Consider the following 13,213-nt stretch of genomic DNA (forward strand, 5'->3'; position numbering starts at 1 on the left):
TGGTTCATATAGGTTTGTGCTGGCTGGAGTTTAAAAGAATGGATTTTTTTTCCCCTCTAAACTATATACCCCCCCATCCCCATCTCCCCTTATTTTTATCCAGTTATATTCTGTGTTTTATTAGATTGAGATATTATTTAATTTGATCTTTTTCCACTTTAATGCACCTCTTCTAGACTTTGTGTCGACTGTGATTCTATATGGATCACAGCAAATTAGGTCATTGCATTGTTGCAAATTATCACTTTGCTTTTCCGGTCTCGTCCCTTGACAATGCAAGCCTTATTTAACTGATAACATTGATAGTGAACAGTACTGATCGGCTTAGGAATTTTCTGGAGGTGTGCAACATTTCATCATCTTTAGACAATATTGTTCTATAAATATTAAATGCAAATGACAAGTAAATCCCAGGTTTTGTACAATGCTCCTGTCAGCAGTGGTCGTTCCTGTAAGTGCTAATGCAGAGTGTAGCTGGTGGCGCTTGATAGACAGTGAACACTAGAGACCTTAGTCTTGTCTGTGCAGATCCAAAAATTAATCCGCATGTTAACAGTTGAAAAAGACACAGATGACAAAACGGACTGATCTGTGCGCTTTTTTTTTTTTTTTTTTTGAACACCTTGCTTCCATTTATTATATATTTTTTCTTTTTCCATCAGCATAGTGTATAGGTTTGTTTTGATCCTTTAGGACACCAGGCTTGTTGAGGTGGGATCAAGGTTCCCTCCTGACCTATTTTCTTTGCATCTTTTCAAGCTACTTCACTTTGGCATTCAGCTCCTGCTCCTTTGTGAACTTCAGCCTACAAAGAAGTCTGTGAACTTGATTGGCATTCTCATGGTTTGATTGACTGGAGGCCACTTTTTGTAAATGTCATTCTGAATGTGTCAGGTGTGTCAATCTCTGATAAACCGAGAAACAAATGAAGGGAATGTGCCAGAGATTTTCACTGCCTTCTGCCTTTTTGGTTACAATCACCGCCATCTTTAACAGATTTTTCTTCTTCTTTTTTCTTTTTTGCAGTTTTTGATGACAGGTGAGAAAGTGCGCTCAAGAAGACTGTCAGTTTCTCAGACTTCCCAGCACACTTCCTGCTGCTTTTCAGAGATACTGTAGCTATCCATAGCCCCATGTTTGGTGACCTGTCATTGCTCTTCTTTAAAGTGAAAGCCCACTGCACAGAAGAGACCTCATTCTGACAGACCTCTCTCTGCAGACATTGTATTTTTATGAGTTTAGAGTTGAGTTCTAGTGCTGTGTGTTACCTTATATTCAACTTTCATCCCCATTATACTATTAAGTGACTGTATCTTTATAACCACAGACATCCTTCACACTTTCATAAAGACAAACAAAAATGCTCTTCATTACTTTCAAATCTGTGAGCTGCAATTAACATTGCCCACGTTGCTAAACCACCTTGATGGCAGAAGTGGTAGAAATAGTCAAGGCTTGCAATTATGCTTCACAATACACATTAAAATAGGTTAGAGCTTTATTGTTGAATGTAATACATTTTTGGTAGTCCTTTCGCCCACGTATGGGAGGCCTGATGTGTCAGTTAATAATAATTATCAGGAACAGAGTGAATCTGCATCATGTAAAGGGGTTGTAAATGCCACATTCTGTAGTTACAAATGTCCATATAAAAACACTATGATCACACTGTCATAATTCACTGTTGAAATGCAATGATGACAGTTGTGTAGGTATTATGTTTTTAATGTCATGTTAGATTTGTCATCTCTGTTAGATACAAAATAGACAAAAATAATTTCATATATTTTTCCAGAAATTTTCAAAAACATTGTCAAGTGATCACAACAGAAAATAATCAATGACAATCTTAATTATTTGCAAGTAAAATTCTATTAGCAAAATAAGTTTTTTACTTTATCATAGACTATATAATCACAATTTCTTCATATGTTCACCATGATTTCTCTGTAAATGTCTTGACCATTGTAGTGAAATTAATGACAATCTCTTGTGATTTCTTTCAGGATTAAAAAAAAAAAAAAATAGAAAAAAAGCAAAACATGGAATCACTCAACAAAAGAGGCCTGTCTTCTGTGTTTAAAAAAAAAAGATTAAAATTACAGTCAAGCACGGTTCACATAAAATTTCATTTTTCTTTGAGGCACTCATTGCCTTGCAGCTCTGTGTTCCCATCTGTAATAGCCCTGTCGGTGATAAATGCTTGGTACAGACAAGTTTCAACATATTGTGATTAAATAAAAATTGACTATAAGTGCAATGGCTGGTGGTGGACAGTGATCGGAGCTTATCCTGTTGAGGCACACAATCATTTTTTAAATGATCTTTTTCTAAACAAAAACAACATGATCAAGATAGGAAAATAACAAAAAGGAAATTCATTTTCTGCATGGCCAGTCAGAGTTTTGTCATTGGTATGTGCAGACTGTTCCAGGGTCCCATCCATAACTCCTCCTCGTCTGATAATGTGTGGTCACTGTGGGACTCCAGTGTCTCCCTACTGTTCTTGTGGTTGTCAAGAGAAGTCTCTTGCTCCTCACTGACGCACGGGCCAATGCTGTTTCTGTCATTCAAGGCCTTGGCAATACTGGTTTTGGACCCAAAACTTTTAAGATCTGTGATGGTGGATCCCAGGGAGCCACAGGGGGACCGAGTGTTGAGGTTGACGTCCACGTTAGAGGGAACACATGTACCTGTTCCATTTTCTGTGTCATTTCCTGAACCCTCAATGCTAATAACAGGGGGGGGTTCTTCGTGAGTCACACCTAACTTGTCTAGTTTTTTAAAATGCTTACCCAGGCGGCACGGAGAGCCCAACTTCAGGTTGTTTGGGTGTAACAGCCTCCTAGTTCGGACAATAGTGCCATTTTGGGCGAGGTAGATGTTCCCGTTGATGTTGCTGTGGCTTTTGGGGAGTCGGTTCCGCTGGGTCTCTGTGGTGCTTTCCTCTCCTGTGGAGCTGGTCTCATTTTCCCGATCTAGCACCAGCTTAATCCGCTTCTTTCTCCCAGGCTGAGAGGGAGACAAGGAGCAAAAGTAAATAGCTTGTCCAGAAGATACAGTGCAAGCCAGTTTCTCAACACAGCAGCTGCAGATAGATGGGTTGTACACCAGCTACTGAGATCACGGTATTCACAGGGAGGGTATTCTACCCAAGAACAATACTGAGGACTATCATGTATTGAAATAAAAATGCCTTCCTCAAACCTCATTAGTGCAAGAGAGCAAATCATAAAATGCTGTTATTACAGTAATACAACTATGCACTACTGTTGTTTTGCAAAATTTTCATACCCTAACAAATGTGAATCTTCAGAAAATGAGAATAAACCCCAAGTATCTGCAGTGCTGTGTAACTGATTTCTTCTATGGAAAGCAGAAATACTGTATATTGCTGAAAAGTAACAATTTCAAAATCAGACAGAAACATTCAGTCAAAGCAGATGCAGTACAGCAACATGTGAAATCTTATAGCAGAAACAAGAGCATGAAGTAAAGTAAAGGCATAAAAAGTCACCCAGAAAACATCAAAGAGAAGAGTAAGTCAAAGATGTAAGAAAGAGGAAAATTCTCATATTTTGCATCAGAAGAGCATCAAAGTTTTTCCTTGCTAAAGGGAAATGAGGAAAAAGTGGATGCTTGAAACACTCTGTAGTGGCAAGTAATATTTCTTCACTCCCATGCAAGGGTAATTGATTTTATTCACTCTTACTTCACAGCGAACAATATATCTCTCTAGAAGGAAGTTGAGTTTCCCTCAGACTCTGAATCAGCATCTGATGTCGCCTCTGTTTCTCCTGAGTCCTTTGGCGCACTGCTGGCCTCTGATCCAGAGCCACTGGCTGAAGACCTGTCAGACGAGATGGCGTCCTCGTCCACCTCAGTGATAGGGGACAGTCCTCCGTATGTCTCTACAGAGGTATCACCGATGCTTCTGATCTCAGAGCTGTATGGGGGAGCAGTGTAGGGGGCAGAGGGTCCTGGGTCTCCAGAGGCCACACTGGATCTCCTAGATGAAGCTTCATTACTGAGTTCGCTGGCTGACTCTTTGCTCTCATCAGCAGTCTCAGATTCTTCCTCATCCTCTTCTTCACTCTTCTCTGTGATTGTGTCCTCAGATGCGCGGCTCAGGAGGGATCTTTGGGAACGCCGGCTGCCACTGTTAGACCGGGAACCAGCTGAACTCCTCTCGCTACCAAGGGAGCTCTGATCGGTCAGCTGACTACCAGAAGAAGACCCTTCACTGGACTCAGACCCAGACGTTTTCCTCTGGCTGGACCCACGAGATGAAGAGCCCTCACTCCCAGACTCTGTCTCGCTGGCTGTCCCTGTCCCTGACTCGGCCTCACTGAGCTCTTCACTGGACTTCTCCGATGTTACTGCGCTTCCTGATGATCTGGTTCTCTGTGACGACTTAACGCTTGAGGCAGATAAAGATTCAGCACTGCTAGCGCTGCCACTCTCACTTGCACTTTCACTTCCTCTGCTACCACTCCCACTCCCACTCCCACTGCCACTGCCACTCCCACTCCCACTGCCACTGCCACTGCCACTGCCACTTATGCCTGAAGCGCTGCTCCCCTTGCTGGCCTCAGTAGCTGATGATTTCATGGACGAGTGGGCAGAAGACCGACTTTCTCCAGTGCTTCCTGAGGCCTCTTCCTCTACAGACTCTTCATCAGAGTCTCTCTCTGTTCCTGAACCCTTTTCTGTGCTTGTTTCCTTCTCTGTTACCGTACCTCTCTCTGATTCTGTTTCTTTCTCAGATTCAGACTCTTTCTCAGACTCTGATCCTTTCTCCGTTTCTGTTTCTTTCTCTGTAGCTGATGACTTCTCTGACTCCGACTCTTTATCTGACTCTGATTCTTTTTCAGTCCCAGATTCTTTCTCACTGACAGAGTCCTTCTCAGTTTCTTCTCCTTCCGATTTGGACTTGCTTTCCTCATCAGAATCCCCCAGCACTTCATCAGGCTCTTCCTCTGAGTCCACAGTGCTCTCGTTGGCATCATCCCGGTCCAAATCTACTTTAAGATAATCTCTGTCAACACTGCTTTTCTCTGAGGATTCCTCATCAGAGCCTTTCTCTTTACTGCTTCCACTTGCACCTGCCTCTGGCTCACTTTCTGTCACACTAATAGACACTTTAGATTTCCTCTCATCCTCACTGGCTACTTGTGAGGCCTCCTCGTCTCTCTCACTGCCTGTGGCTGACCCACGACTCACACTACTCTGAGACTTCCTTCGGACCTGCAACTTGTTGCTTAATTTGATTTTCTTCAAAACTTTGCCAAGCTGACTGCGGGTATCAGACTTGCTGTCGATTTCTCCCATAAATGCTGGTCCGTCAGTCAGACTCTCCTGGCTGTCAATACGCCGAGCTGACATCAGTTTGGCGTAATCCTTGTCCTTCTTCCCGGCGCCAAACATCTTGAACATTTTGGCTTTCTTCCATGGAGATGGGCCAGAGGGACCAGCATCAGATGGCTGTTCTCCTCCCTTGCTGGCTGCCAGGAGTTTGCTGAGTTTCATGACAGACTTCAGTTTCTTGGCAGCCTTGGAAGGCTCGCCTTCCTCTGCTGGCTCAGCTTGTTCGATTTCTTCCTCTGGTGGCACATCTCTAAATGCAACCTTCTTGGATGTACCTCTACCCCGCATGCCACCACGGCCTCTGCCTCGGCCCCGGCCCTAAGACAGTCATATTTAATTTAGCAACCTTTTGTGATGATGAAACCACAATGTTGAGATGTCACATAGGGTTGATACTGCAGTTCCAATAACACACTGGACACACAACCCATTAAGGCAATATTGTCACTCTAAGGAAAGAGAATACCTCAGGGCCATGTGGACTGTAGTAATACCCATCATCCTCCACGATCACCTCTCCATATTCATCGTACATGGGAGATATCAGCCTCCTCCGGCTGCCATACTGAGGAAGGTCATACCTGAGAAAAAATGATGGATGATGCGGCTTTTAGATTAACAGTGGACTGCTGTGACCGTTTGGCAATAGTTTAAGTAATTCCTAAACCTGTTATTATTTAACATAGTGAAGCTAAACAGTCAGCATGAAGCAATGAAATTAACTATGTGCTATGGGGACAAGAATGATAGTAGAGTCAATATGCTCCTGACTTAGCTTGTAAACTGAAGGGTTATTTAACTGTAAACCTACTGCATAGTTTTAAAATTGTCATCTGCAGTACATTTCATACAGTTCAGCATGACTTTTCCAGTTGGTCCAGGCATTAATGCCACTGCCTGTCATAAAAGAACAGAAAGACATTTTTCTTCTCCTTTTTCAACTTTAACATTTTTAAACTCCGTCTCCTAAATCTTCTGTATTTTTTATAGATCTGGCAGTTTTTGAGTAAACAGCCAGTAGGTGTTGTGTTGATTTGTTGCACTTCCAAGAAATCACTTTGCAAACGTGGAAGGCTATAATGGAGAAAAAAAAAAAAAAAAAACACAAAGAGACTAAAAGAGATTTTCCTAAATAACAAATAAATAAAAATAATTCAAACATTTGTAAAGCCCAAAATCCCATTAAAGCACCTGAATAAAATCAGGTTAAATAGCTCTGACTTTCATCAGTGGAAGAATGCAGATTTTTTTGTCATTAAATTGAAAGACAAGGAAAAAGAGACAAGATTTCATGTTTTGTTATTTCAAGGCCGATGGCCAAATGTACAACACATGACCTTAAAATAGTGCCGATAAACACATTTGAACATATACAGTAAATCATGTTTTAGAAAACTGTCCACCATTAGGTTGTCTGCATTAGTATGGTGGACGGCCTTAATTGGCTTAAATCATTGATATTGAACATGTGAATTATTCTCTTTACTGTACAATAAAAGTAAATTTGGGAGGAGGGAAAGAGCCCGATGTCACTGCCACTTTCTGAACACATGACTGCCTGGTGACTGCTGGATTAAAAGCCTAACTCCTGTTAAAGTGTGCCCCTCACTGCAAACAGAAACAGATCAAAGGTATCCGATCACAGTGATGGGACACTCACTGGCAAGAGCAGCTTTTACTGTTAACTTTGTGACACACCATTAAAATATAATTACAACCTGTTGTAAATGAAGGCCAGTGTGATTCAGGCACAGAAATTAAAGTTATTAAAGATGACAGCAGAGGTAGGTCGGTGAATATAGAGTGAATAACAGAGACAATTACAGCACATTAACATTAGTGAGATTTTCTTTCAGCAACGGAAGGTGTAAAAGCTTCTTGCTGTTTTGACAAAAGTGTAGGGTAATTCTCCAGAGTGGTGCAAGTCGCCTGGAAGAGAGCAGGAGCATTTAATGAATAACAATTACTCAGCAGATGTTCCAGCTTTGAGTTCATGTTTTTCCTCTTTAGACCGTATGGACAATGTTACAGGCAAGCCAAAACGCCCTGTATCCAATAAACAATGGGAAATGGCCTTTAGGCCCTCGGGTATGTGACTCAAGGCAGCAAAAATGATCTTATTTGGTGGGAGAAGAGAGGGTCAAAACTCCGGTGGTATGTCATGCTGAAGGTGCAGCGTAAGTTATGCACATCATTTTCTGAACTTCTTTGAAATGCTCTCCATCCTCCAAGGATCTCAGCACTGGAAGATGGAAGGTTGTAAGTTGTAATGATGTAAATTTTTTTTTTTACTTTAAATGAACCAATAGAGATCAGTTCCATGGATCAGAGTAAGACTGGAGAGAGATGAGACTGTCAGTGGGCTGAATGCTCACCCTTGGTCGTAATTATAGTAGTCCTGTGTGTAGTAGTCTTGGCCCGGGTCAATACCTGACTCCATGGACAGTTCCTGCATTACAGTGAGGGAGAGAGACAAATTACTCAGCACTCTTCGGAGAAAGACAGCAGAAGAAGAGCAGCAGCATCAGACAGGGTAAATATACAGCAGATTGACTACAATCCCTGTGAATTAAGAAAAGCAGTTTCTACCTCAGGTCTCAGAAGAGACGGTCTCAGCAGTTGCTGTTGCTGCCAAATATTAGTACAGAAGAAGGATAAGGTAATGGAAAGAAGGGATGCACGGGAGAGACACAAACATAGGAAGAGTTCACTCTACACATTTCAGAATTAAAGCCAGGAAATGAAGGCCTCTCTTATGTTTACTTCTAAAGCTACATTATACAACATGGAGGAGCAAGGTGAAATATTGATGAAAAGAAAGGAAAAAGAGGGAAGGAGTTAACCAAGCAACAGAGTAAGAAAATAAGAAATTGCAACAATGAAACATCCTTTGTGTGTTGGATGTTAACATTTCATAGATTAGTTGGAGGTGTCAAAATTGGCACACAGCGACTTTGTTTGGTCTCTGATTATGTTTTTTTTCCAACAGAGAAGAAAAACTCATCCAAATGCTTATCTGCCATTTGACAGGAACATTGGCGAATACGACAGACTTTCGAATCAAACCTAAACTGTAATGTCAGTGTCAGAAGTCCTATCACCAGGATCTCATCTTAATCTCATTCAGTGTTTTCCATCAAGCGAGTTATAGATAAGAATAATAGGATATAAGATGCCTCAAGCTGCCTTGAGAGTGACAATATGTCTTGGCACAACAATAAGATAAAAACACATCACAACAGGAATGCTTACCTGTCTTCCGTAGCCTCGCTTGCTGTGCGCCGCAGAAAGGAGAAAATAAGACAAATAATGAATATGGACTGACAGCAAAATTTCAAGTGCTTTTAGATGAATTAAATGTTAAGTATACAGGACTAGCGCGTCTACATTCTGCTGACCACTGAGAAAATTGCAGCTTTACTTACTGTGCATTTTCATGTGCTAAATTAAAGAGTTGCAGATATTCTTCAGTTTTAAAGAGGATGCCTAAGGCCACAATGTTATCGCACTGGTGTGGGCTGTTTTTTCTCCCATTATCTCATCCAAACAGGGAGAAAAAAAAGATACAATAAAAGCAAATATCAAAGAGGCTGGGAAGATTGGAGTTTTAAAAAAGCCAGTGTTTATACAGACATATCTAGAGCATCTCCATGCAGATATGAAAAGGACATTGTGATTCATGGAGGAATTACTAACTCAAGGAAAGTTAATAAAATTGTCTTTGGTTATCATGTCATAATGTGCAATTTTCTCCTCACAGTTGGCAATGTTTTTTTTTTTTTTTTTCTAAATTGAAGTAAGTAAATCTTAGGAATTCCACTCTATCAAACAGATTAAAAAAGAAAAAAACGTCTCAGAGCTGCTCCTGAAGGCAACAGCAGTGCATCTGCGGTGCATTCAGTACAAGTCAATGAAAAACGGCGAGTAATGGAGCAGCCCAGCTGAAACCTACAGGTTCACAAGCGTACAACTGTAAGCTGTCTGGGCCCATAAATAATGACGACTTTCACACTCAGATATACGGCCAAGCAATGATGTGAGCTTCCTCTGGAGAGCTGTAATCTGTTATTATGGGCAGGGACCAGGGGACAGGGCAGAACCATATGGCCACACCTCCCAGGCAGAGTAGATGATGGGAGTGGGATCTGATGGATGACATGATGGCTTTGCTGCCGGCTACTGCTGCTTCATACAACATCAAGAAAAATGGCTCAGTGGACAGCAGCCATAGGAAGTTTGCACAAGAGAGGACTTGGGGGAAGATGTGTGATAAGGTAATGTTGTAGAAAAAGAGGTGGAAGAGGTGAGGTCAGAATTACAACATGACATGGATACTGAAAGAATCAGTGTATTATATCTACAACAGTAAGGTGAATCTTGGTTCTGGTAAATAAATAGCTTTACACTGTGTGTGCATTTTTATGCAAAAAACACTTTAACTAGGTCTTATTGTTCTGAATCTTACCATGCTGCTGCCACAAAACAAAGCCAACTTAGGAATAATAAAACAACATTCTGAGATATGTCTATACTCAAGTGTTAGATGATACCCCTCTCATGTCTGTGTGTTCGATGATACCCCTTTGTATCTGTTAAGACAATATGAAGCTACATCCAGCAGCTGGTGAGCTTAACTTAGCATACATACCAGAAACAGGGGGCAACAGGGGCTAGTCGTGCTATGTCCAAAGGTAATAACAAATGCATAGCAACACCTCTAAAGCTCAACTATTCACTTTATATCTAATTTAAATACATAAAAATCAAAATCATAAAAACAACAAAACAAGCTGTGGATTTATGAGGGGTTATGTGCTGACTATTCCATAACCAGGCATAATCCCCTGTAAAATTAATAAATAAATAAATAAATAAAGGCAGATTTTGTTTTCTTTGGACGGAGCCGGGCTAGCTGTTTCCCCATTTTATTGTGCCAAGGTAAGCTAACCAGCTGTAGCCACATATTTACTGTACAGATAAGGCAGCGATCTCATACCCTGGGCACAAAAACAAATAAAGGCTGAACTTTAACATAATATGTGATGTTTGAGCGGGTGGATGTTTTAATGCAATAAAGGATCTCTCTGATCAGTATTTTGCTTGTACATGAATATTTAGTATATCTTACAATTCTGTATACTATATGATCTTTGGTTTGTATTTTCTTGAACATACTATGCTCAGATCTGGTTAGTTGAGTCATTGAAATTTTGCCATACTTTTATTGTTACCCTTGATTTTAGTTACTTTTGAGTCCTGGTTTTGTAAGTTTCCCTTGGAAAAGTGCTACTTTAATCATCCAAATTGGGAAAATGTTAGAATTCTTTCTCCCTTGTGTGTCCTTTTTTTTCCATGCTGTTGCACTAAATTATCAGTCGGGACACAAAAGAGTTTGATAAAACCAATTGTAAAAATGGAATATAAAGAATACCAATCAAGCTACCATTCAAGCTGACTGCTCTTTGGGTTGAAAGAAACACCATGTGATCTGCTAGCCTCTTTAAAAAAGAGATTACCCCATGTAGTGAACACGGAATACAGAATTAGCAGACCTTCGATCTGCCCATCAGGGCAATGTGTGATGAATCAAACATCACATTTCTCTGGAAGGGAGGTATGCTAAGACCATTTGCCTTAGGGCATGGAGGGTGAAACAAGCGAATGAAGGGTTTGTGAGAGAAAGAGAGAATAGAGAGGAAGCGAAAAACCTGAACACAAAAAAAAAAAAAAAATGGAGGAGAGAGGGGACAGAGGCTGCATTGCAATGAGTGTAAAGAAGGTAATAGAATCTCCTGAGATCCACGAGGAAAGATTAACAAGAAGAGGCCATGGATTGGAAAGTATTAGAACTAACTACAGGGGGAGAAGAAGTGAGCAAGAGAGGCACAGACAAATGGGACAGGCAGAAGGTCAGAGGAATGGAAAAGAAAAGGAGAGGGTAACAGTAGTTGACAGTCCCACAGGCAGCGGCCCTGGTTAACGATTGATTGCTTCTCTAATTAGCCTTTTCCAGTGTGTAGCCGAACATCACAGTGACTACTTTATCATGCTGGGAGGATCTCTGCACACATGTGAATAGACAGGTCCCCCAGAGGTTGGCTCTCTTTATTCAACACGAGTCTGTTGGGGAACCAAAGTCAATGTATTTTTATCGCAGCTGCTTTGTCCAACATAAGAAGATGTTTTCACTTATATCTGCAATCAACTGTATTAGATTTAAATTAAATGATTTTCTGTAGTCCGTATTAGTATAATATCCAATATTTTTATTTGATATGTTTGTTTCAGTGTATGTCTTTCTAGATTTGTTTTATGTATATAGTCACAGATCTGTTAAGTTTTCTCTCACATTCATTCATCATTGCACATATTTTGTTAAGAACACCTAAAAATGCAATATGAGCTTAAGTCACTGCAACAGGTTTATGAATATGTTTCATCAACAAATGTGTGATCATCCTTTCTGAATACTGTGAAGCTTATTTCACAGATTTTGCATACCTTTGGGAAATTGTTATGGTAATTTTCCCTCATTTGAAAAAACATCTAACATTATAATTTTTTCTTTTGCCTAATTTGGATTCTGCGGGAAGCAACAGCATCCTAAATTTTCATGAATTTATCCTGGTGAGGAAGGAAAAGAGCTCATTCAAAATCAGCAAAATCGTTTGGGAAACACACCTCAGGGATGTGGGATTTTAAAATTTGGTGATTAGTATAATTAATTAAACAGTATTGGTTATGAAATGTTAATGTTATGATTATGAAGTTAGACAACATACTCAACACATGAGGACATAACTAATCTTTGAACTCTGGGGTATACTTTACACTATCATAGCTCTCATAGGAGTTCAGATCATTAAAACATGCAAATAAACTAAGCCAAAGCGATTCTGCATATGCAAGCCTTTTTTATGTTCTAATTCAAGCCTGTAAGCATGTTGTACAGTCAGTGTGGCAGAACTGAGCACATTTCTTGGCAGGTGGCACTAAAATTTGATTTTCACACAAAGTACTGAGTAAAAAAGCATTCTGGTACAGCTTATATAAAATACTACCAACTGTGCAAAAGAAAGAAAGAAAGAAAGAAGTATTTAGAAATAAAAGACAAACAGGCATGGAGACATATAAATGGAAATAATGAGAGTTTGGAGACAAAGAAAAAAAGTCAGAACACTGTGGACTGAGAGGAAAAGTGTTCACTGTGCTCAGCAGTGTTTGGGCTGTTTGAGTTCAGTTGGCTTGTCTGCTGAACCTCTGCTGCCATGTTCAGTTGACTCGTTCCATTTTCAGTACAGTTCATACTTGCTGTCGAGTTGATTTGGATTGCAGAGCTGGAGTTGGTTGTTTTTGGCGTGCTCTGCTCATCATAAGGATCAGAGCTTTGCAGTTTGTTAGCACCCTCTGATTCCTCAGTCACTTGTGGTTTCTTGTTAAACTTGGGCACCTTGCAATTTTTGTCTACTTGGCTGTACAGGTTGGCAACAGACCTCTCTATGTCGGCTAGATTCTGGATGTTTTTCAGGATCCCTTTAAGCTCCTTCCTCCCAACATCAGTTTGTGATGAGGCGAGAGGAGGGGGGTGTTTTCGCTCTGAAACAGGACGAAGCGAGGACAGGGGTGGCAAAGAGGTTGGAACAAATTGGATGATGGGGCGCGACTGATCACTAGCAGGTGAGGGAGGGGGAGGAAGAGGCGGTGGAGGTGGGGGAGCACGTGGTTTATTGTCAGGAGAAGGAGAGGATGGAGGGGGGGGCGGAGGTTCATGAAGGTGGGAGGTTGAAAGTGGAGAGGTAGGTGGACTAGAGGGAGGAGAGGTGGTTGGGGGCGGTGGATGTGGCTG

At 40.9% G+C, this 13,213-nt stretch overlaps 1 protein-coding gene across 1 annotated transcript in view; it reads right to left on the reverse strand.

The window, feature by feature from the left end:
• Nucleotides 1–202: 202 nt before the first annotated feature.
• The window catches only part of LOC139622812 (protocadherin-15-like), a 195,914-nt gene continuing 182,903 nt past the window's right edge, over nucleotides 203–13,213 (reverse strand). The window contains exons 34-38 of the mRNA XM_071480421.1: nucleotides 8,620–8,641; nucleotides 7,957–7,995; nucleotides 7,743–7,816; nucleotides 5,834–5,948; nucleotides 203–3,012 (exon numbers count right to left, since the gene is read on the reverse strand). Of these exons, the coding sequence (XP_071336522.1) occupies nucleotides 2,398–3,012; nucleotides 5,834–5,948; nucleotides 7,743–7,816; nucleotides 7,957–7,995; nucleotides 8,620–8,641 (865 nt within the window). The 3' untranslated portion in view covers nucleotides 203–2,397. The remainder of the gene's footprint in view (nucleotides 3,013–5,833; nucleotides 5,949–7,742; nucleotides 7,817–7,956; nucleotides 7,996–8,619; nucleotides 8,642–13,213) is intronic.

The sequence above is a fragment of the Trachinotus anak genome, unplaced genomic scaffold (genome assembly GCF_046630095.1).
Source record: "Trachinotus anak isolate AG129_WGS33_773 ecotype Australia unplaced genomic scaffold, CSIRO_AGI_Tana_v1 ptg000007l, whole genome shotgun sequence".
Lineage (NCBI taxonomy): Eukaryota > Metazoa > Chordata > Actinopteri > Carangiformes > Carangidae > Trachinotus > Trachinotus anak.